The sequence below is a fragment of the Lethenteron reissneri genome, chromosome 52 (genome assembly GCF_015708825.2).
Source record: "Lethenteron reissneri isolate LAM-NWPU_2019-01 chromosome 52, ASM1570882v1, whole genome shotgun sequence".
Taxonomy (NCBI): domain Eukaryota; kingdom Metazoa; phylum Chordata; class Hyperoartia; order Petromyzontiformes; family Petromyzontidae; genus Lethenteron; species Lethenteron reissneri.
The window spans coordinates 2,017,734-2,042,465 of NC_083830.1; the positions used below are offsets into that span (position 1 = coordinate 2,017,734).

A 24,732-nucleotide genomic window follows, 5' to 3' on the forward strand; every position below is an offset into this window, starting at 1 on the left:
GCGTCACTGCAGATTAAGCGAACAAACGTCAACACAGGAGCCCTCATCATCATCATCATCGCAACAAACCTCTTATTTACTGCTACGACTAATAACACTCACCGATATAAAGTACACGTTCCGCTTCTAAACATGTCTATCAATTTAGCCGTAGCTCAACAGGGGAGGGCAACGTAAAAACTTGAGTCTCAATAGGCCGGGAAGAAGAAGGGGGGTTTGGTTGTGAGGTGGAGGTTTTCGGGTCTCACACGCGCACACAAAACAGTGCAGTCGAAGATCATTTGAATACAAACGAGTCATAAATATAAATAATAACGGTAGTAACCGATACATATTGACGGGAGAGAATAACATTTGCTCAAAAATATAAATACATAGGCGTCAAATTTCGGTTGTACAGTGCTGGATATCGCAGCTCCAGTGCTGTTAAACGCATAACTTTAACAAATGCATTCCTGTAATTAACATTAAGGATAACACCGTACAGTAACAATAATCATAAATATAATAAAACAGCTGCAAGCACAGCACATAGAATAGACAGTACAACGATCGGTATCGAGCACATGCATTTAAACTATAAATAATAGGTAGTTTTCGATAGAGAACAAAGCACACATAGTATAGCAATACATAGATTAGTGCTGTACGTACAGCACTTAGAATAGACACAGACATGCAGGTTATATAACAGACTGTACACAAGCAATACACCTTAGCTTATACACTACAGTATACACAGTTTATATACAGTGCGTAGAGTGCAGTGCAGTATATACAATACTAATACAATATACTTTATAGGCGATATGCAAGTAATATTGTAGTACACAGAACATAAGAGTATTGACTCCACGCACACTACATACACGGTATATAGAATACACATTCTTTACAACATTGTTCTACAGACTACAGGAGAAACCAGTACAGCTTGTACACCACACACACAGTGCGTCTGGTGCAGAATCTCCAGGGGGTTAAGGAAACAAAGAGACAGAGGGAGGACAAGGGGACAGACAGACAGGGAGACAGGCAGGGAGATAGACAGGAAAGGAGACAGGGGGACACAGGGAGACAGAGAGAGTCAAGGGGGCAGACAGGGAGATAGACAGGCTAAGAGACACAGGGAGACAGAGAGCCAAGGGGCAGGCAGACAGATAGACAGACAAAGAGAACAAGAGAGAGACAGGCAGGCAAGGAGACACAAGGAGACACAGGGAGGCAGAGAGAGTCAAGGGGGCAGGCAGGCATTCAGGGAGACAGAGAGAGTCAAGGGGGCAGACAGGCAAGGGAATCGAGGGAGAGACGGTGGAATCAAGAGGAGGAGGCAGCCAGGCAAGGGGGGAGCCCAGTCACCCGCGGTGGGGGGGCAGCGATGATGGCTCAGGCTGAAGCGAGGGACGCCGAGGCCGAGGCCGGGCCCGGCTCGCCCGGGGTGGCCCCTGCGGAGGAGCCCGTGAAGAAGCGGGCCCGCCTGGACGAGGCGGGCCGACAGGGCGGCAGTGGCAGTGGTGGTGGTGGCGGTGGTGCTGGAGGCGCGAACAGCAACAAGCTGGAGGAGAGGCTCTACTCCGTGCTGTGCTGCACCGTGTGCCTCGACCTGCCCAAGGCCTCCATCTTCCAGGCAGGTCGCCCGCCCGCCTTTGTGATGATGATGGTGGTGGTGGTGGTGATGGTCGTGGTGGTGATTTTTTTCTTCCAAAATGGTGCTGCTAATGATGTTGACTGGTTGGTGAGGATGATGATGATGGTGGTGGTCGTGGTGATGTTTTTTTCTTTCCAATATGGTGCTGTTAATGATGATGTGGAAGTGATGATGATGATAGTGGTGATGATTTTTTCCCAAAATGGTGCTGCTGCTAATGATGTTGACTGGTTGGTGAGGATGATGATGGTGGTGATGTTTTTTCTTTCCAAAATGGTGCTGCTGCTAATGATGTTGACTGGTTGGTGAGGATGATGGTGGTGGTCGTGGTGATGTTTTTCTTCTTTCCAAGATGGTGCTGTTAATGATGTTGACTGGTTGGTGAGGATGATGATGATCGTGGTGATGATTTTTTTCCAAGATGGTGTTGCTGCTGATGATGATGTTGACTTGCTGGTGGTGATGATGATTTTTTTCCAAGATATTGCTGATGATGTTGACTTGCAGGTGATGATGATGGTGGTGGTATTAATGGTGGTTAATGATTGTGGTGTGTTGGAGGTCGTACGGTTGTTGTTGATGGTGATGTTGAATATGGTGTTGGTGCTATGTTGAAGGTGATAATGTTTGGTAGTTATGGTAATGAGGGTCGTGTTTGCGATTATTGCGTCTTGGTTGTGCCCGTTGATGGTGGTATTCATAGTAATATGCTGGTGGTTATGATAGTGGTTATAACGGTCGTGATGATGGTGGTAGTGGTGGTAATAACGGTGGTAGTGGTGATGATCATGGCAGTCGTGATGTGGTGGTGGTGATGGTGGTAGTTGTGATTAAAGTGGTGGTGTTGGTAATAATAGTGGTTGTGCCGGCCTTCATAGGTGCTTACTAACAGCACTTGCCCCTAAAGTCTGCTTATGGCTATGTGGGGGGAGGTATTTATATTCATGTAGCGGTAGTAATGTTCCATCTACATCGCCATTACCCCGATCATAACCACTATCACCACAGCCATGCCTATTTATAACCACTATCATTGCCACCAGCATACTTCCAATATACTATAGGCCGTCGAACGAAAGTATTTTGTATGATTGTCTGCCTGTCTGTTTAAACATCACCCACACATGATGCAGCAGATAAAAAAAACACCTTTCTAGACTCCCTGTTCACACGTGCACTGCATACAGAGGGCATTATCACATTGTCCGTCTGCAATGTTGAGTGGATACACCTTGTGTGTTGTGCACAATAGAGTGCGCGTGTGTGTTTATAATACGCGATATGTATGCATCATGCGACGTGTGTGTGTGTGTGCAGCATTGGGTCATATATGTTATATATATGTTAAGGTGTTGAGTTGACAACACAGAAGGGGAGAAGGCCAGCCATTACGATCGCACAAAAATCTAATAAAACCCCGCCCGGTAGCTGAATAAAGGTGAAACGAGCATTCCGGCGTTTTGTCTTCATCACGACACGGTCGGTGGGTCACGAGAGCTGTGGGACCACGACCCACCTTTCCATTGCCTCGATAGTTCATACGGGGGTGGTGGGTGTGGGGTGGTTTTGGTGGCTCTGTGCGACAACTCCGTTTGACATTGAAAGCAGAGCAAAGCACTGCCTTGAATCGCGTACCTGTCAACCCATACGGTTTAGCCCGTGTTCTTGTACGTGGACATCGAGCAATTTGTTTTCTCTCTGTTTGTGTTTCTCCCTCGTGATGGGACTTTGTCGGATGAACGTTGAGATGTATAAGGGGCACGTGGTGACCAGTAAGGTCTGGATTGTTCTGTAATAAGGTAGGGCACTGATACAGGGGGTTGACAGGTATGGAATCGTAATGCACGGGCTGCATCAGCAAATGCCCTTCTGCTGCTGGTGTCGCGATGATGGTAATGGTGTGGTGGTGGTGATAATGCCCCCGCTGATGCGCGCACGCGACGTGAATATTCACGCAACACAAATTATGCGTCGGTCATGCCCAGAAGTGTCGCCTTTAAACTCGCCGAATGCGCATTGTTACAACGTGTATGTATGTACGTGGCGGATGAGGATGCTGCCTTTGCCAACGTGATTTCTGATTCAACAACGTCACTTGCCATTGTCATCGAATTGCCACCCCCCACACGTTCCACAATGAACAAATTTGTGTCTTTATAATAATTACGCGTGCGTTTTGTAAGATGGCAATGTCTCTCTTTGTTTCTTTTTCCCTCCCCACCCTGACAATTGCTGCATTGTAGATCCCGGTAAAAACTTAGCAGAACACAATCTAACCTCTGGGTCACAAAATGCTATGTGTTTGTCGCTTTCAATGGGTTAATGTGGTCTCGAACGCACACACACACACAACATTGCAGTACTGTACTTGTGGCCACGTCGCAAATATTGCTGTAACTTGTTTCGGTCTGACCTTGAAGTTTGGGATGCATAACGTCCGAGATAAATATATTTGAAACACATTGGCACAACCTATCCGCACGCTCCCACTCCACTGTTGCTCACACGCGTAAATTTCACGTATTGGATATGCTACGACTTTGTGTTGCTGATAATGTACCTTATTATGTACATCCTATATCGGTCGGTGGTTGCATGGGTGTTGTTCGTATGACATACGCTGGTCTTGCACACACATGCAGTGCTGTACCAATGGAAAAAGTCATTGTGTATTGTTTTTCATCTTTAATTAAATGTACCATTATTATTGTTTTAAATATAATAAAGAGTACAGTGTTATCATTGGTATGCCATGCATTGTTCCTGTTAACTGCCCACACTTTACACGTGTGTTGTATGTATGTATGCATGCGTCTGTAATAGCACAAGCACCATCCCCCAAAGGGCAGGCAGGATACGCTTCCGAGCCACTCCAAACAACAACAACAACAAAATCAGAATGGCTCTACGCCAGTTCACGTGACTTCCACAAGCCTCGCTGTGGTTGGTTGGTTGGGTAGTGATTGTGGTGGTGGTGGTGATGTGCAATGACAAAATGCCACGGACCAGTTTAAACCACTTCGTAGCAAAGCGCCAGCCACGGACGGTCCGGTTGGGGCAGTGCACAAATACAGACGTGGCTGGGCACGGGCCCTATCGTAGCGTGCCATGCAATCATTGAGCGTCGAAGTCGCCGAGTGGCAGGTGCCAACCCGCTAAAATTAACTCCCGCCGCACGAGGTCGAGTGTTTGCCAACCTTTTGATACGGTAGCTGTCCTGGGACAGATTCGTGGGACATTATCCCTTCCCCGGGGACTTTTTAAGATCAGTTGTGAGATAACTCCAGACAATGCGCTTGCATGTATTGTAATTTCAGCCCGCTTTGGGTTTCGTGAGATATTCGTCTTCCAATGGTTTGACCTGCTTGGTTTTTGTGTGTGTGTGTATGGCTTCTATGCAGCCATTGCTGTACCACTGCCCGCTGAAGCAGTGCAGCAGCACCGATGCACACACGCGCCAGATACACGCACAGCATACTAAATTGCAGCGCCACTCGCTAGAGCAGAGGTAAAGTGAACCCTGGCTCGGCGGCAGACTGTGCAGGTTGCATGAAATACGTCGCCAATTTACACTCTTGCTGAAACCCCGTCGTAGTCACCCATCGCTCACAACAAGCCGGTTGATAGCGACATAAGCACTTGCTTGGCTTAGTCGGAAAAAAAACACTAACGTGCTTTGTTGCTGTTTCCCACACCTTGCCGAGAACAATACCTTTAAAGAAAGGACACAACACAAACACCTGCCCTCATCTAATCAGTTTAGTTAACGGTTACATTTCAGGAAGCTACTCGCCATTTTTCAAAGGTTGACTCGCTAAACGCCATTTGCTCCAGGCCACGACCCTGGCAACTTGAGTTTGATTCCCAACCCATGGCTACCGTCAGTGGTGAGTGATATCTGACTGCTCCTCGGCCACACTGACCAGCTTGGTGAAGTATGGTCAAACGCGACTAACATGGTGTGTGGAGGCCATCCAGCAGTGGATTGACATGGTTGTCAATTCTCGTATATATCAGTTGCCTGTGCCTTCCGATCATGATGCAAAATTTCCATGGCTTCCCACTGACCAAACCCCTATTTTGTTTTATTGGTCGTGGGTTTTTGTATAAATTGAGGCCGGTGGCAAAACGAGAAGTGGGTTGTGGACGCGTTTCAGATGATTGGGTGAAGAAGACCTTGAGCTGGCATCCTGAACAGGAGAAGAAGCTGCATTAAGAAGTCCTCCGTCGTTTCTGAGGCTGGCAACAAGACCGTGACTGCTCCTGGGAGCCACTTTCCATTGGCTCTTCCCTAGTAGCAACACACCCAGGCTCTGCGTCTTGGGCTTGCATGAAGCAAACGTGCTGTTCTACATTCAGTAACAGCTCTTGTACAGCCTTGATAATGATTTGAAATATAGGGGGGTTATGGGCCAAATGCAGTGAAACATTTTCCGCGTTGGCCAATCAACAGCCATGGGTAATGCTCCGCTGTCCAACTTACGAGCTCATGAAATTGATTGGAATTCCAAGTTGGACTGTGTGGGCCCTGCCAGTCCGAGTTTGGCAAATGACAAAATTTGCCCACAAATGACCTAATCAATAAAGAAAACACATCTCAACATCGGTACTTGAAGACAGTGTCTGTAAAACATTGCCCCTTTGTGCTAGCCTTGGTGCTGTATGAATGGCGCGGGCACCATGATGATCGTTGCCCCATCCTTTTACCGTGGCATAACATTGCAGGACTCCGGTGCTCCGGGCTCTGTTTGGGTCCACTCTTCGATGTTTTCTCAATCAGGAATGGCCACACACTGTGGGTGGCGTGCAACATTCAATGGACTGGAATGGGACCCAAGGGCTGGAGATAAATAAAGGCTGGCCCAAAATCGGCATACAATATGCGTATTTTGTTCGGCTGAAAGTTATATTCATCGTGAGTGGAAAGGGACGATCGTTACATTTTTTTTTATAATGCGGCATGATGGAAATTTTTAACAAAACAAGATGAGTGCATGTAATTCCCACAACATTGGTATACTAAATAGTACAACCCTGAGCCCTGCTGGCTGCAGGAGAAGGTTATTTCCAGCCAGCAATGTGTGCGTTACATCATATTTGTAATGTTTATGCAACCAAAGAAATCTTCTCGAGCCCGCCACCCCCGCCATGTGAGCCGTGTCCACGTGTTTGTGAAACGAGTAAAGCGAGTAGCGGCGGGATAATCCGTGACAGAATGAATTGGCCTCCGCACGCTGCTGCACATGTTGGGTGAATGAATAATCACCTACGTGTGCCTGCAACCCGTAATGTGGAATCTGAAGCGTGCCCTATATATAGCCACGCTCCATCTCCACGAACAGGAGGGGTCGTTGCTGAGCATAATAACAGCTGTGCATGTGGAGATCTCGAAATGACTAAATGTCCACCGTGACCTTGACGAAACTGCTCTTGGTTGTTTTGCTTTCGGCCTCTTAACAGTCCCTCCAGAAAAACGCGGAGTTTTTTGGTGATTGTTGCGGGCAAAAATCGTTGATTATGCGGCACGTTTTCTTAAAAAATGCGATGGAATATGCGGGATATTTATGCAATTTTATGCGATTAAATTGCGGGAACTTGCAAAAACTGCGGTTTGATGAAAAAGAGAAAAAAAAGTGATTCCCCCAACACCCTATTCACTAGGCTACTACTTTAATGTAAAGAGTCATTTCGTATTACTTCCTATGATAAGCAAGCATACTACATCACAGAAAGTGCTGGGAATATTTAAGTTCTCATCTTGTTTTATTTCAGACCTTAACAAACAGATGGCTCAAACTTACAAAACATTGAGTCGAACAAGTTCTGTAGCTTTACAAAATGAATATGCTACAACTTCTGTAAAAATGAATAAATAAAATATTAAAAAATAAAATGTGTGCTTCCTGTTTTACAGAGGTAGCTATACAAAACAGACATCTTCTGTTAAAATAAGTGTTTTCAGTGCACAGTAACGTAAGCAATACAGTAACAGTACAGTCTTACAGTAATGTAAATTTACATACTACTAACAAAAAAGTGCAATCTTACAACTGTAAAGTTGCATAAACTCCTGAATAAAACTAACTACGTAGCCTCTAACACTTCATAACGTTCCCATGGCAACAGGGGAAATGGCTGCGCTTGTGTGAAGTAAACGCAACATTTTTCAACTTTCTGCTAAGATATATGTGACTTTTTGCAACGAAAATGCGGGGATTATGAAATCATGCAAGCCCGCATATTTTGCGCGCGGAAATCTGCAATTTATGCGGCGAAAGTGCGGCGTATTTGAAAAAACGCGCCCCCCGCATAAATATGCGGACTTTGGCTGATTTTGCGTGGAATCTTGCGATCGCATAATCGCGTTTTTCTGGAGGGACTGTCTTAAGCCGTCGTGCAGCTTTGAATCCAACTTGGTAAACGTCCGCCATTGGCTTAAGCGTAGTGTCACAATACAACGCGTAGCAGGCTTTCGCGACCAATATTATTCATAATATAGGTTTTTGGGTCAGATCACGTTATTTATAAATCTGTCGTAACCCTCCACCACCCGACACAATTGAATGATTACCAATCTATATAATTACAATACCCTCCCCCTCTTTTCCTCGAATCACTGCACCAGATTGAATTGAATTAAATGATGACGTCACCCTGCTGCTGCTCTATTTAAGAACCGGGAGCAACAGGAGAGCTTCACCATTCTTGCCCGATGAAGCTGATTGTAATTATCAGCGAAACGTCGTACTACTCAAGTTTCAAAATGCTGTTGATTCTCTCTTCAGCACACCGGTGGGCTAAAGAAGTGAATTATTTTGTCCTTTGAAAAACGTGACAAATTTTTTACTGTTTGGCCGTGTCGGGTGGTGGAGGGTTACACCACATTTATGAATAACGCGATCTGACCCAAAAACCTATATTATGTCACAATACATCTCGCTGCCTGCTGTTGTTGAATTGACGTTGGGAGTGCATTTTGCTCGGCGATGTGTTTTCAGGTTATACACTGACTGGCGTGTTGTTCGGCACAATGCCCCGACACGTCACTCCACGCAACTGAATTCACTTCTCGAAGAAGCTTGCGGCATGTGGAGCGAAACGTTGGACACCATGCCTCGCAAGCGCGGTCCAACCCGAAAGCACATCAGACATATACAGCTCAACCGCAAAAGCGTACGCCAGTGGAAATGCATATTTTCGTATGTGTGCCGAGACAAAAAAAAACTAACCACCGCCAACAAGTCACACCGCGATGGGAGATGCCCTCGGTTCTGACAACGTTGCAACTTGAACGACGACGGTGCCGGGGGCGACAGCTGGCTTCGTGGAAATGCTCAGAATGTGTGGAACGTTGCTCTCCCTTGACGCTCAAAAGCTGTGGTCTTTCACGACCTCCATATCGGGCGTGCATTTGGGCACCAAACCTCACCATTCCATACAAAAGAGGTGTCGTTGTTTTTGTAAATGTGTTGCAAAGGGGGAAGAAATAATTTTTTTCATGTCGGTGACATTTGTTTTCGCAAACATTGTTTGCTAATTTGTAGTTTATTTTGGCAAGAACAACCCAAGTATAGTAATGTGTCATACGCTAATGATGTATGCAAGATAACCCTTTAAGGCGGTGGTTTTTAACCTTTACTGCAGCCTTCCACCCCTTGGTTTCTCAATCGTTAAATGTTTATGTTAATAAATATATAGGTTTGATGAAACAAAGTAGTTGTATTTACGATAATTGTTTTTTTACCCTTCTATCTGGCAACAAAACTGACACTTTTTTTTTTTACAAGGAGTCTTGTTTGCATACACCACAATAGCTGCAGCCATAATGCAAACAAAAAACATAACTCTGATAATATATGCACTGTGAATGATGTTCCAATGGTGTAAATGCTTACCCCGAGCTCTCATACTCTGATGGTGCATTGTCTTTGAGTTGTGCGCCTTTTGGCGTCATCTGGTCCAACCCATGTGAGACTAGGCTCTAAGGAAAGCTGTCTCGGGTGTGGACCAATCAACTTCAAGGACAGTGCATATATTATCAGAGTTATGTTTTTTGTTTGCATTATGGCTGCAGGTATTGTGGTCTATGCAAACATGACTCCTTGTAAAAAAAAGGTGTCAGTTTTGTTGCCAGATAGAAGGGTAAAAAAACAATTATATTTTTTACTGGCAAATGAGGTTCCAATGGTGTAGTTATATTTACGTGACTGTGCTTAATTTTACTTTCGATGATTTACCTTTAAAAAAAAAATGTGGCATGGCTCACACCCCCAGGAAGGGCATCTCGCAACCCCAGGGGATGCAGCGTGCACCCCAGGTTAAGAACCACTGCTTTAAAGTATTGAACGGGTCAAACGGGTGCAAAGAGGTTAGCGCACACTGCACTATGAACCCGGCGTTCTGAGTTCGATTCCAGACCGCAGCCACCACCAGTGGTGAGTGACGTCCTGAAGCGTGACTCAACCACTTCCATGACCTCCACAACAATCCTCGAATTTTATGTGTTAGTGTAATTTGTGACTGCGAGTGTACTTAAAACATCTACATAATTTAATTTGTGGCTCACTTTACGTTGATTATATTATTAATAACTCGCTTGTTTTCCCGTCCTAGGACGGAAGCTGTAATATTTGCGAAAAAAATTGAGCAGATTATAATTATGTTTTGTGTAAATTTAAAGGCGGTGAATCAATCACACCGGTACGCCATCAAACACTTCACTGCATTTCATTGTAGCACTGTATTAATGTCAGTGAATCTGGAACAAAACTACGTCATAAAACACTTCACGTCACTGCTCTGATACTTTATTCTCTTCTGCTTTCGGTCGCTGGGGTTGAAATAAATTGGAATTCGATACAATATCTGTAAAATCACCGAGAAATTTATATTTTACCATAATGTAGAAGCATAAATTAGACTTACCCTTTGTCTCAAGTGCTGAAGAAATAAATAAAGACACCAAATGCACTTTGTTGCTGCGTAGAATTATTTATTAGATTCACTTTCAATAAAGAAACGTGAAACTTAAAGCGAATTTGCGAAAAAAATATATTTCCACTCGACCTTCTGCGTAAGTGTAAATATTCACCCGCTCATGAATATTAATGAGGGGGGTGCGGCATGTGGAGTGACGTCACGCACGTTACACACAAACAGACAATCTTGGCTCATACTGGTAGGAACCTCTGGTTACAGCAGCCGACAGGGGATTAGTGTGTCCGTCCGTCGTGCAGGGAGGGGGTGGGTGGGGAGGGGCTGGGTGGGGAAGGGCTGGTCACCCCGTGGTGCCCTTATAAAACCTAACGTTTAACCTACTCACGCCGGCTTGTGCCCGCCCTCACAGTCGGGCATATTTGCGGAATACACCACGCCGCCGTTGACCCTGGCCATTGACCGAGCAACCCAACGTTCCTACCAGCTCCCTCCGCAGGAAGGTGTTAGTAGTAATACAGCCTAAGTGAATACAGGGTTTCATTTTTATGCCTTTCTAAAATAAATATCTTGTGGCCGAGTTACACTTATTTTTGTCACCACTGCAGAACTTTTTTTGTAGGTTTCTATATATATATCTCTACGTAAATTGTTTATCGTCCGGGTCATGTGCCCCAGTTTAATTTTAAACATTTAATTCGTGGTTTTATCAATTTTTACAGTGGCAGTAAAAAAACGGGCCCTGAAGCATACTTTTGAAATGTCAAGCACATATTATATATTTATTTGGAGCACCGCTGTGGGTGGTGCCTATCTTGACGATCTGAATTCGCTTCCCCGCTCACGGCTGAGCATCACCTGACATTAACGGGCACAATATGTTAATGTTGAGAATTGCAGAAGTAAGGATTGTCGTGATGTACGGTGATATTCGGTTGTGTGTTCGATTCACGTTCACCGTGCGGTGTTTTTGGCGATGTTGGTAGCACGCTTCGCCATGAACCCGGCAAAGTTTGAATTCCTTACCACAGCTGAGTTGGGTGGCGAATGATATCTGAACTGGCTCTGGCCCCACCCCCTTCCCCTGCTAACCTGCACTGACCAACATGGTGAAGTATGGTCAAAACAGTCTTCATGACTGCCAAGGTATAGGGAGGCCATCATCCAACAGCAGATTGACCAAGGGCAGTTATTTATTGTATAATAACGATAATGTACGTGGATACATTATAAATTGTAACCTCGTTACGACATTTTCAACGCTCGTTGGTCTCCAATTACAGTACGGTGATGATGCCAAGTTGTTGAGCCACCACAAACATGTTTCAGGGCTCATTTTGTCCTCTTATTTTGACCACAACTCCAAATACCATAATAGCACCAGCTGGGCTCTCTGATTATTAAAGTTATCGGTCACTTTTCCGATGGTCACGTTTACATTTTTCGGCTTGTCGTATGGCATGAAAATAGTTGGGACAACCAGTGCCGCGTGTGCCGCTGGCCGGGAGGTGATGGGCGGGGCTTGCCAACGACTTCGTAGGCATACCCTTAGTTCTTTCGGTAAAGTCACGTAGGTAAAAAATGAAATTAATAAAAATAACAATAAAAATCACGACGTTTCGGAGGCAACACAAGTCTGGCTGTGACGGTCCCACCTGATGACGGAGACTTGTGTTGCCTCTGAAACGTGATTTTTATTGTTTTATTTTTATTAATTTCATTTTTTACCTACGTGACTTTACCGAAAGAACTAACAGTATGAATCCTTGCAGTCACGAAAGCTTCAAATCTAGACTTCGTAGGCATCGTCAGCCGCGTCACGCTGGCCGTGGGCGCGTGGGGGTTTCCCACCTTCAAGAGGCAGGCATCTGGGAAGCTGCCAATTTTAAGTGGGCCCAAGTAATGGGCAAAAACAGAGCAGTCGGATGACAACGGTTAGTCAAGTGATGAACTTATCCGACTCGTCGTTTCGCGTGTTGATTATTTCCTCGAATGCCAACCGGGGTGACGTGGAGCCGGGTGAATATGGTATGGTTGTGCACATGCTTTGCGTTTGATTTTCAACTCGACGTAAGCAGTTTTACGCGGTACATTAAAAAAAATAGTTCCTTCAAATTCCACAAATGCCCATCGGCAGCCCTGAGGCTGTTGTGGAATTTCCACCTTTCGAAGTAAATTTACCACCATTGCAAAACTCCATGACTTCTAAAAATAAAAGATACCGCGGACTCATTTGCCACTAAATAGACCACGCTTCAAAGTTTGTTTCCTCGGCGGTCAGTGACCCCAGCGTGACGCGTCATCCATCATGTGCGGGGCAGCAAATGGACACGCGAAGGGGACAGTTAACGCTGCCGAGTGGCCTTGGCAGCGACACTTTCGCAGCGAATTCGAGTGTTTTCGCACGCCAAGCAGAAAGTCGATTCGTCAAAATGTCAAGCGCCTTGCAGACGGAAACTGCGACCATCGACGAGGACATTCCCCGTCGGGTAGCGGAGATCCCGACGGGACGACGAGTCGTTCACGGAGAGCCACGCCACGAATCCCCCCATAGTGCAGTGCGTTCCATCAATTCGACGGTTCGTCTGCCCGACTCGCGTGATTGACAGCTCGCGTCGTGGTGCATCTCCGCAGCGTCATCAACGCGCCGCCGTGGCTAGGAGATGTTAACTACCTCGCCTGGTACGCAGGAGGTCGTGGGTTCCATCCTGACCCTGATGCCCGCTGCTGTATATTTGGAGTTTGAGTGTCTCTCTCCACGTGGTCGCGTGGACTTTTCTCCGGTCCCTCCGTTTTTTCCTTCCACGTTTTAGAATCAACGTGCGTTTAGAGTATTTAACTGCTATAAATGTCCACGTGATAAGCCACTTCATTGAGCTGTCATTTGTGATAGCCCGGTCACCTGTGAAAAAGAGCTTAATAGCTCCGTGGGCCTTACCTGTTAAGATAAAAGTAGTAAAATAGTAATAAAAACAGGCGGTCGTCACACCAAGCCTCACTTGGCGAAAGGACACTTTGAAGAGTGCTCCGTGCAATGGGAAACGAGTGATCTTGGCAGCTATTCGCTTTAGGAGTTAATGAAGTTTTGCGCTGGCGGTGAATTGACCGAAGCCCTTGGGGATGACATTCGCCACGGAGAAACCGCCGTCGTTGCCCTCTCGCACGGGAGAACCTATTTCGTCAGCTCGGCCGAGTCGACACCCGATGCCTCCGCGTGTGTTGGGGACCTTCTGATCGCGAGTCACGGCATCCTGCCACATTGTCACACGGTCAGATCGAGTTTCTGGAAGGCAGTTTTACGTTTCCCGAAACAAAACCAAAGAAACGCCCAATTCCCTCCGATCGTGTTGCAGAGCTGCCTGCGAGCAGGTTGTGGGATTGCCGAGGTGCGTTTTGTGCGCGTTTAATGTCGCAGGTAAATATCGGTGTACGTATGAAGTGGCTTTTTTACATGGGGCATAATTGATGTAGAATTTTGTCCGTAACTCTTGGTAAGGGACGAATATCCGTAAAATATTGCGGTGGCGGTGCGTGCGCAGAGGAACTAACTCGCCCACGCTGGGATGGTGACGCTTCATTCTGGTTCTTATCTCTGTGTGTGTGGACGTTCCCCCCCCCCCCCCCCCCCCCGCAAATAAGACTTTGAAGAAGAAAACAAATTAATCTTACGGGTTTCGATTTAAAGCTTTCGTGACTGCAGGGATTCATCTTCTTGGTTCTTTCGGTAAAGTCACGTAGAAGGGAAATAATAAAATAATAAAATTAAAACATAATAAAATACAATTCTCACAAACAGAAAATAATAAAATTAAAACATAATTAAATACAATTGTATTTTATAATGTTTTATTTTTTTTATTTTATTATTTCCCTTCTACGTGACTTTACCGAAAGAACCAAGAAAGATTAATCTTACGGGTACTTGAAAAAAACGAGACCCCGTGTGAATTTGCTGTATTCGGATAATTGTGAGAAATGAGGTCCTGAGAGGGTCGCCTAATTTTTGGAACTCTCTGCCCCCCTCGTAATGCTCGTGCTGTCGAAATGCAGCACGGAATTGTGGTATTTAAGCAGTCGACGCTTGTGACATTTTCTGGAACCTTTCTCTTTCACACTCCTGCATTGTGTGCAGACAGAGCCAAGTGTTCTGATTCGCCACCGAATTGCCACCGCGAGAATAAACGTTTACTGACCTTTTACTGGATCAGGGCGGTTTGTGGTGGCACCGCAGTTACATAAACAATGACCTTTTGACGCCTTCCCGTATTGCTGTGTGGGAGAAACACTGCGCTGTAAACGGGCGAAAACAAATTGGACCGAACTCAATCGGGTGAGACGGCGCGTGAGACTATTTCACCACGTTTTATTTATCTGTCTTATCTGGCCGGCAGCCTGGGTGCGGTCTTGCGGGGAACAATGACTCGCTGTGAAAGCGTAGACTGTGTACACGGACGCGTTCGGTGCGGTGTGACCCGACGCGTCGTCGATACGCGATTCGGTTTCAGCGTCGTCGCTCGCCGCGCCGTCTCTGGCAGGGCTCGTGCGAAAGTGTTCCCAGGCTACGCCTGCGCAGGCCGTCGCAGTTGGTGCTTCACGGCTCTCCGATGCGTTTCTCGCGCCGCGGCGCGTGTTGCTGTTCCGGGCACCGTGTCCCCGACGTTTCGCTCCGCTTGCCGGGAGCTGCGGGAACTACATTTGAGACTTTCTGGAGAAGCTGCCGGCATTGGGAGCGAAACGTCGGACGTCGCGCGGGGAAAAACACGCGGCCACGATCCGCAAACACGTCGGAGAGGGTCCGGACCGTTGCACTTTGCGAGCTGACACAACGTCGCACGTGACGACGGTTTTTGTCCGTTTGTATACGCCGCACTGTGGGGTACTGCCACCTCTTCCAAGACGTCTGGCCACCGTGGAAGAGTAGGCCAAAGTACCCTTCATAAGAGCTCTCCTGAGCTCACTTCAGCACTTCCGATTCGCATGGTTGGCCACGTACGGTGCGAAAGGCGTTCAACGTACGTATATACAGCACCGGCGGGAGCAAGTAATTTCGGAGACGCACTTTTACTTGCACCGCCTCTTGTAAACCTACCGTTTGGTGGTTGGGCAGTCTTGGCCTGCCTATCTGGACCTTGCCACAACTGCACACGCCGGCTGTGGCCTCATTAGATAAAGAGAAAAGCATTCAGGGGCTGAGGATTGGAAGCCGAGAGCGGCTGCCACGTTCAGATTTTTTCATCTCCGGGCTGAACTTTCTCCGCTACTCTCGAGGCGAGGAGTGCTAGAGCGACGCGCGTGGCCGTCGGTTTGGCAAGCGTGGAGGCAGCCGGAATTGAGGATGGATTTGCCAAGACCCGGAGTTCATCCTTCGATCCATTCGATCAAACGATTGGTCAATTGGACGCCTTGCTTGTAGTCGCGCGAGGGCGACGGCCGAGTTGCAGCGTGTGTCCATTTCATGCTTGTTCTGTTTTGCAGGCGACAGCCATGGAGCACTGAGAAGCGTGGCACCGCATCACCCGGCCTGCAATTATTCCAGAAAACGATTTTGTTCAATTGCCACGTGTGGCGCGGCGCCGGGGGTTAAGGGCACGCAGCTCGCAGCTGCACCGCTGTTGGTTCAGACCCCTGGCTTACGGACAAACTCAGAACCCCACCACCACCACCCACCATCCCTCGATAAGATAACAACAACAACCGCTTTGTGCGAAACCGACAGTAGTCAGCGGCTTATGGATGGACTTGTCCCTGCCATAGTAATTTGGAATGTCCGCCACTGACCCAGGAATGAGCGCCGCTTGTCCACTTATTTGAGCAGCGAGACGATTAAATTTTGGTAGTAACGGTAAAAAGGTAAAGGTGCAGCCCTGCAGTCTCTCGCCCACGCCACTGTTGGCGGAGGGGCCTCCAATGCGAGAGACCCCTCTAGAGGATATTTTAACCTCTTGCACCCTGTGGGCACGGTACCCACACTTGATGACCCCGTCACACATGACCGGCCGATCTACCCACTGTGGTGCACCCACTCACACTTTGCTCGGTGGACAGAGGCGAGAGATCAGTGTGGGGGAGGGGGGGGGTGGGGGAGAATTTAAGAACCTTGCACCGCTATTTAACTTGCCGCGCCGGGCGGTCGAACCGTCGACTTCTTCCTGTGTCGCCATGACGCTCGGGCAGCGTCTGTGCCGACGACGACGACGACGGTGGCAGCGCTGTCGAATTGACGGTACAGCAACGTGCAACCCCATCCCCTCCACCGCCCTCTTCCCCGTGTCTCCCCCCCCCCCGCCTGCCCGACAGTGCTCCAACGGACACCTGATGTGCGCCGGCTGCTTCATCCACCTGCTGGCCGACGCGCGGCTCAAGGAGGAGCAGGCCACGTGCCCCAACTGCCGCTGCGAGATCAGCAAGAGCCTGTGCTGCCGCAACCTGGCGGTGGAGAAGGCGGTGAGCGAGCTGCCGGCCGAGTGCGGCTTCTGCCTCCACCAATTCCCCCGCTCCTGCCTGGAGCACCACCAGAAGGAGCTCTGCCAGGACCGGTACGTGTGTGTGCGTGTGTGCGTGGGGTGTGATGCGCGTGTGTGTGTGTGTGTGTAAGTGCGGTGTGAGGAGTGGTGGTGTGGCGGTCTAGCGCGCCGTGCTACGAACCCGGCCACCCGAGTTCGATTCTCGCTCACGGCCATCAAAACCGGTGACGGGTCCTGGACCTCCCCTAGGTCGACTCGGCCTCAAATGAGGACCTGGTGCGATGCGTAATCATCGCCACTAGGGAGACAAAGGTGCCCGTGCCAGCCTTCATAGGTGCTCGCTAACAGCACTTGCGCCAAATTTATGGTAAGGCTATATGGGGGATCTTTGTGTGAGAGTGTGGTGTGGTATGTGCATGCGTGTGTGAGTGTTTGTCTTTGTTTGGTGAGTGGTAGTGGAGTGGTTAGCACACTGCGCTACGAACCCTGGCGACCAGGGTGCGATTCTATTTCTATTTGGACCGGTCTTAGGTCGACTCGGATGTAAAGAGCATCTGATGTGGTGTGTAAACACCAGCACTGGGCATAGCGAAGGCCACAGCATCCCCTCGTGCTCGTCTTCTTAGGTGCTTGCTAACAGCACTTGCCTCAACAGCATTTGTCGGCTATTTGGGGGATCGTTATCTTGATTGTGTAGCTACCATAGCTGGCATAGGCGGCAGGTGAAAATGTTGAAATGTTTATTTGGTTGGGGTTGAATTTGTTAATTTAAATAAAATAAAAAGTAAATCTCATTTCACTACATTTTGTTTACAATGCCAGGAGCAGAAGCACATGGCACAGAGCGAGTCCAGCGTGCGCTCCGCTCGTGGTGACCTTGGTGGACAAAAGCGTTGAGTTGCTTTACACCGTGGGCTGTGTTTGAACGCAAACTGGTGAACGGCTAAGCCCTGGCCTCTCCACCGCCTGCGATGGATGGCCTGGAAACACTAAATACTTTTTTTTAAAGTCAGATTTGCTCAAACGAGCCGTTGGGTGACGGCACCCAACTGCGGCGGTGTTCCGGAGCCGCTGGTGGAAATTCCACAAATGTCGCACGGCAGAGCCGGTCATTTTAAGAGATGTGCGTTACTTACTCATTTCCGAGTTACGACACGGCATCTTATAACGGCCACCCACAGTAATGCACCCGCAGTAGTTAACCAGGGTGGCTGTGGGGCTCAAACCGCGAACCTCTGCAACGAGCGTCAGTCGCGCGACCCGCCAGGGCGGTGCATTTCACCTATTTCGTTTAAGGTGTGAATGCCAGTCCTTTTGACAACTGACTGGTCGTTTCTAATCAGTAGACCTGTGCAAGTAGTAGGTCTACTGATGAATGGGTACGATGTGAGAAACCTTCAACACTGTGCTGTTCGTGCATAGCAGTGCCGTCCATGGCCTGTACGGGCACATGCACGAACTGAGACTAAGCTAAATCTGACTCTGCCTAACCACTGGAACTCACCTTTCAGGGAAGGCAACTGCCTTGAGAGTGGTGTGCGCTGGGCAGCTGTGGCTCCAGTTTGAAAAGGCAAAGGGTTATATTCATCCCCGCATCATGACCAAATCGCCCAGAGTGCTCCCGGCTCTCATCAGATCTCGGAAGCTAAGCGGGACACGAGCCTGGCGGCACGTGCACGGGGCTGTCCCGTCGTGGGCGGTAGGGGGCACCGCAGCAAACCCCCATTGTTGTTCTGCACTTTGCTCACACGCGACTCTGCTCGCTGCCTTCACCGCCCGTCCACTGACCAGCGTGGTGAAGTGCGGTCAAAGAATCCCCACGGCGAGGGGGAGGGATGGCCCTGCAATTGCTCGCTCACGCTACTGCTTTGCGGGAAGGGGTCTCCACTAGAGGGAGCTCTAGGAGAGAGAGCGAGCCCCCTCCTTGGAGGGTAATTGGCAACATCTTCCATGCTGGTCAGACGCCTCGGAGGAGGCGAGAGTATACCCGCACTTTGCCCCCGCCACGTGCTCATCCACTAACTCTGGTGTAACCATTTTTTTTCTTATTTATGGGTGGACAGAGGCTGCGGGGGGGATTTAAGAGACTTGCCCATTGTTTCAACCGCCGTGCCAGGAGATCGAATCGAACCGTCGACCTCTGGATTGCAAGTCCAGTGTGCTAACCGTTACGCCGCAGCACCATCCCAAATATGGTAATAATGAGGAAATGGATCGTGTAGAACCCTTTGTCAACCCACTGCTGGATGAGGGGCCCCCACACGCAGCGTCGGTCACGGATGTTGTCAGTTTAACACGTAGGCTTTCGCGACCAATATTATTCGTAATAAAGGTTTTTGGGTCAGATCGCGTTATTCATAAATGTGTCGTAACCCTCCACCACCCGGCACGGCCAAACAGTAAAAAATGTGTCACGTTTACAAAGGACAAAATAATTCACTTCTTTAGCCCACCGGTGTATTGAAGAGCAAATCAACATCATTTAAAATTTGAGTAGTGCGACGTTTCGCTGGTAATTACATTCAGCTTCATCGGGCTGATTTGCTCTTCAACACACCGGTGGGCTAAAGAAGTGAATTATTTTGTCTTTTGTAAATGTGACACATTTTTCACTGTTTGGCCGTGTCGGGTGGTGGAGGGCTACGACACATTTATAAATAACGCGATCTAACCCAAACACCCTTATTATGCACGAATGTTGTGTTACCACACTTTAGTTTTGACCACACTGGTCAGTGCCGGTTGGCCAAGATCGTTGGGGACCCACGACCCGATTCGGATGCCACTCACCACTCGGAACAACCGTGGCCGAGGGATTGAACCCGGGCCATCGTGTTTATAGCAAGGGGCGCCACGGTGGCGAGATGTTAACTTCCTCGCCTGGGTTGCAGGAGGTCGTGGGTTCGATCCCGACAATATGATGCATGTATATTTGGAGTTTGCACGTTCTCCCCGTGGCCGCGTGGATTTTTGTCCGGGTCCTCTGGTTTTCCCCTCCACATTTCGAAACGTGCGTTTAGAATATTTAGCTGCGATACATTTCCACGTAATAAGCCACTTCGTTGAGTTATCATTGTGACCAGGTCGCTTCTGAAAAAGAGCTACAGAGCTCAGTGGAAAATAAAAAAAATAGTTTAGTTTTAGTTTACTGTGCCCACCAATGCCCTAACTCGGCTGGGGGAACAAACAATTGGGGATGTTGTTCCGATGGGCTGCATCGATTCCTGTCACCCGAGCACAGCCCAGTGGGAGGTCTGTTGCGTGGAACACCGCTACAGGTTTAGCCGTGGCCGGGTGGGTCAGGGGGTCAGAGGTCACAGCGCTGAGCTGGCACCGCTAAAACCTGGGTTCGAATCCGGGCGGTGGCCTGCGGTTTAACCGCCGAGGGTTTTCGAGTCTCGTGAGTCGACAGCATCAGCCTGGTCGCCGACGTAACCATCACCTGAAATATTTGGTTCTGAAATATTTGGTTCTGCACTTTCAATTTGGTTACATTCCAGCTCTGAAAACCAAAAAAATCGGTTTCACCGTCACGTGACGATCTTCACTCTCGTACGCAGAGTGGATGGGGAAGTGCTGCCACTCCGCTGTGTGTACCCAGAGGTCGCTTGAAGGGCTGTTGAGCGGTCGCTCGGCAATATTCGCTTCCGTGAGCCGTTCTCCGACATGGACACTAAAGCCGTGAGAGATCTGAAAGGCTACTCCGGCTCATGCTAGGATGCTGATAGAGCAATCGGATAAAACAATTATTTTAAGCCTCCGCCTGTACCGATTCGAAGTATAAACAAACTCCATTTGTTTTCACACAGCTAAATTAGTGGGGTGTCACGCAAAAATAGAACATTTGAAAGCGCAGTGTGCTAACACCTTACACCGACAGCAGCAACAATCATCCAACAGTGGAAAGGACTATCGGGGCTGTACGTGACACGCAACAACGAGGCACAGGACTGGCTCACCCCCGTGCCCCCCCCCCCCCCCTCTGTGCCCAGGCTGACGAACTGTCGGTACCAGCGCATCGGGTGCCCGTGGCAGGGCCCTTTCCATGAGATCAGCGCTCACGAGGCCGAGTGCTGCCACCCCAAGAAGACCGGCTCCGAGCTCATGGGTGTGCTCGACGAAATGGACCAGAACCACAAGAAGGAGATGCAGCTCTTCAATGACATCTTCACCCTGCTGAGCCTGGAGAAGATCGGATACACCGGTAACGTTGCTCCGATCCACGCGCACCGCTCCCTCCTTGACCACGGAGGTCGTCCCGTTATGAGCTTGTGTGCAGATCTTTATTGTCGTCGCCACTGTACTCCCTCTCTCCCTTCCTCCGTCATGACCAAGCTCTTGTCCATCTCTGCCTCCCATCCCTCCCTTCCCCCTTTTTGTCTTGACTTAAAAAAAAGTATTGTTACATCACGGTTGCAAGAATCACCAAAATCAGCTGTCTAAACATAGCTACTCAATTGCCAGACTAAGCCTTCACAGATGCCGATGGTGGTCTGCCTTGATTCGGTGTGTGCACACCATTCAGCAAACACTGCTGGCTCGTTGCATTCTCCCTCCCACCCCTTCGCATCCCTCCCCTCCCTCGCAGAGGTTCAGTTCCGACCCTACCGGACGGACGACTTCATCACGAGGCTGTACTACGAGACGCCGCGCTTCAACATCCTCAACCAGACGTGGGTGCTCAAGGGGCGCGTCAACGACTCGGAGCGCAACCCCAATCTGTCGTGCAAGCGAGCGCTCTCTTTCCAGCTGAACCTCAAGAGCAAGCTGAGCTCGCCCATGGAGTGCGCCTTCCTGCTGCTGCGCGGGCCGTACGACGACGCCCGCGTCACCCCCGTCGTGCACTACTTCACCTTCACCAACGAGGGCAACGAGACCGAGTACCTGCCCCTGCCCATCGTCTCCGCCGTCGAGTGCAACAAGCTGCTCGCCGCCAAGAACATCAACCTGCGCCTCTTCATGTTCCACGTGCAGAAGTAGTAGGGTGACGGCGGGGAGGAGCAGGAGGGTGGAGAAGACGAGGATGGAGGGAAGGGGGCGAAGAGGGGGAGATTAAAAACACGTGAATAACTGGAGCGATAAAGCGGCGAGAGCCGGCGAATGCACGGGCACGTTAAGTAAAATACGAGTTGTGTTTACGGCAAGTAAATACGGCGTTTTGGGAGAAAGCAAAATGAGATGTCCGCGACGCAGCGTGCCCTCCCGCCGCTGAAACGGAGCGTGTGGTGGCTCTCGCTCTCCAACGTCGACGTCGGGGAAGATTTCTCATCGCTCTCCGGCCCCTCCTCCGCATGGGATGACCACTGGGTCCGTGAAGGCTGGATGTTGCAGGCGGCCGTAGCTCGACCCGTTAATGTAAATGGAAGTGTTTGTTACGTCTGCGCTGTCCGGGTGCGGGGCGGGCGAGAGACGCCTACGGGGTGGGAAGCGTTGTGCGTGCGCGGCCGTCGGCCGTCGCCGGTAGCCGCCACTCGGAAACGTTCCCGAGCGCCGGACGTTGCGAGTGCTCGCTCAGCCGGGGGGGCACGCGGAGGAAAAGAGAAACGTTAAAAGCAACAGGATGAGAGCGGTGGGCAGGAAATTTAGGAAAAAAAAATCATATCTGAGTTACATCTACCGATTTAAACGGCGCCGCCGCTGTTCGCAAATCTTTTCTGCAGGGTTTAATTTTGTTTTATTCTGAACAGTCGTCGGGGGAGAGAGGGAAGCCCAAGGGAGGGGAGGAAGGGACGGCATGATGAGGGGGGCGGGTGGCGAGCTAGCGTGTTGCATGGCATGCGAGGTCCGCTTTACCGTCATCACGGTTGGCATAATTAAATATTCTAACTGCACATTAACGCGTCAAATGCTCGCATCCAAACGGTTCAACAAGAAGAGTTGTAGATGTCGTTTGCCCCATTTCATCTGTGACCTGTGTATTTTTCATGACGGACGATGGCCGTGCGAACGGTCGAGGCATAAACCACCCAACTGCACATCCGGCGAACTGCGCGTCACATCGGTTGCGTAGACACACATACCGCTCGTTTGGGACTAAGATGTAGAATTTCAAGTGAAATCTCGAGCTGTGTGTGACGTGACGGACGAGTATCGATGCGCTAAGCTTCAGGTTCTTCAACTCCAGTCCTTAGGCTGCGGTGCAGCTGCTATGTGGTGAACCGAGAACGAGGCAGCAGAGTGGGCGGGTGGTAGTACAGCAAATAGGCTGCTGCAATTCATGTTTTGTGCATGGGCACTCTGGTATTTTCCTCCACTCAAACTACAATTACTAAAGAATTCGTTTTACCCAGAATCCTCAAGCATTACTCTTCCCCCCCCTACCCCCCCAAAAAAAATATTTTTCCATGGGTAAATATTATTTAATTCAAATTGCCGATTTACAAAAATAAAGCGCTTGCTTAACGACTGGAGTTTGAGAACCCTCTGCTGTTTTTACGTGGTTATGTATTTTTTTTTATTTTAAGTACTTTGGTCTGAGATTTAGCGGAGTTTTTTTCTGTGTGTGTAATACTTTGTCATTGTTAGCTATGCAACAGATCAAACCCGCTAATTCTCCTGCTAAACTTTTTAAGCTTACGTGATTATCTTTGTTTTTCTTTGGATTTAACTTCATCAGTTCGTGACGTTTCGACGTCTCCTTCGCCCCCTTATACTTTGTTGTTGTGTATGGAACCCTCGCTCGGCATGCCTCGGTTTGGGTCACTGTAACGAGCGTAGTAGGTTTACTTTACGATGTTTAGTGGTGAAGAATAATGACAACATGCTATATTCCAGTTTTTCACGAGTACATATTGACACCTAACTAGTTGTGTACTCCGTGCCAAACATTTGAAGGTCTAATTTACAATGGAACCCCCCCCCCACCATTAAATACAATTAAAAAAATAGAGAGCGATCCAGTGGCATTGTCGTTTTTGTGAGAATATCTTCACGCAAACTTTTTTTCGGCTGGTTAAGGCCCATTGAGCCAACCGGCCCTGGCGATTGTTCGACCACAGCCCAAGGCTGTCGGCAGGGGTGGCGGCAGTCACAGGACACTGGCGGTCAAGAGCCGTCCCTAGGGAGCATGACGAATCGGGGTGACTGCCCCGGGCCCTGCGCTTGGGGGGGGGGGGGGGTTATCCCGCGTGCTTTGACGTCACTGTCAGATGTGATACTCCCGGTTCGTTGGACGTGCGATTTGCCCCGGGGGCCGCACCCCCGCTATGGACGGCCCTGACCGCGGTGACAAAGTTATGGCGAGATTTGTAGAGAGTGAAATAAGGCGCGCTATGTACCTCTAGATTTTAGACGATGTAAGATCTATGCTGGACAGATTCCAACCTTTGTGCATGAGCAACTGCTGGATACGAATATTTCCCGCGCCTTTCGTGAACCACTGCTGGACCACTCTCCTTTGCACGACTCTTTAAAGAGGTCAACAACTTTGTGAGCAAAGAATAGGCCACGCACATTAGTGAAATTAGTATACACGATTGAAGTTAATTTCACAAAGTGAATGCGCCGCCGCAATGCAATGTGCATGCATAAATAATAGGGCGTATATTTTGCAAATGAATAAACGATGGCACAAATGCATAACGGACAGCAAGAGTTTAATTTGCTACATATTGGTAAGATGCACTGGACATGACGTGAATTATTACATACAGTACAGTAGATGGCACAATGTGATTTCCCATCACA

At 48.8% G+C, this 24,732-nt stretch overlaps 1 protein-coding gene across 3 annotated transcripts; it reads left to right on the forward strand.

Annotated features, from left to right (window-relative positions):
* ZFTRAF1 (zinc finger TRAF-type containing 1) lies at window positions 1-23,935 on the forward strand. 3 transcript variants are annotated; one of them, XM_061573434.1, is made up of 5 exons: window positions 1-1,627; window positions 16,880-17,118; window positions 19,110-19,241; window positions 21,039-21,250; window positions 21,635-23,935. In XM_061573434.1, the coding sequence occupies exons 1-5, from the start codon at window positions 1,379-1,381 to the stop codon at window positions 22,024-22,026; spliced, it is 1,224 nt and encodes a 407-aa protein (XP_061429418.1). In that variant the 5' UTR covers window positions 1-1,378; the 3' UTR covers window positions 22,027-23,935. The 3 variants fall into 3 exon arrangements, with proteins under 3 accessions (XP_061429418.1, XP_061429420.1, XP_061429421.1); XM_061573437.1 differs by lacking the exon at window positions 1-1,627 and adding an exon at window positions 15,277-15,594; XM_061573436.1 differs by lacking the exon at window positions 19,110-19,241 and having other exon boundaries at window positions 6-1,627.
* Window positions 23,936-24,732: the final 797 nt, after the last annotated feature.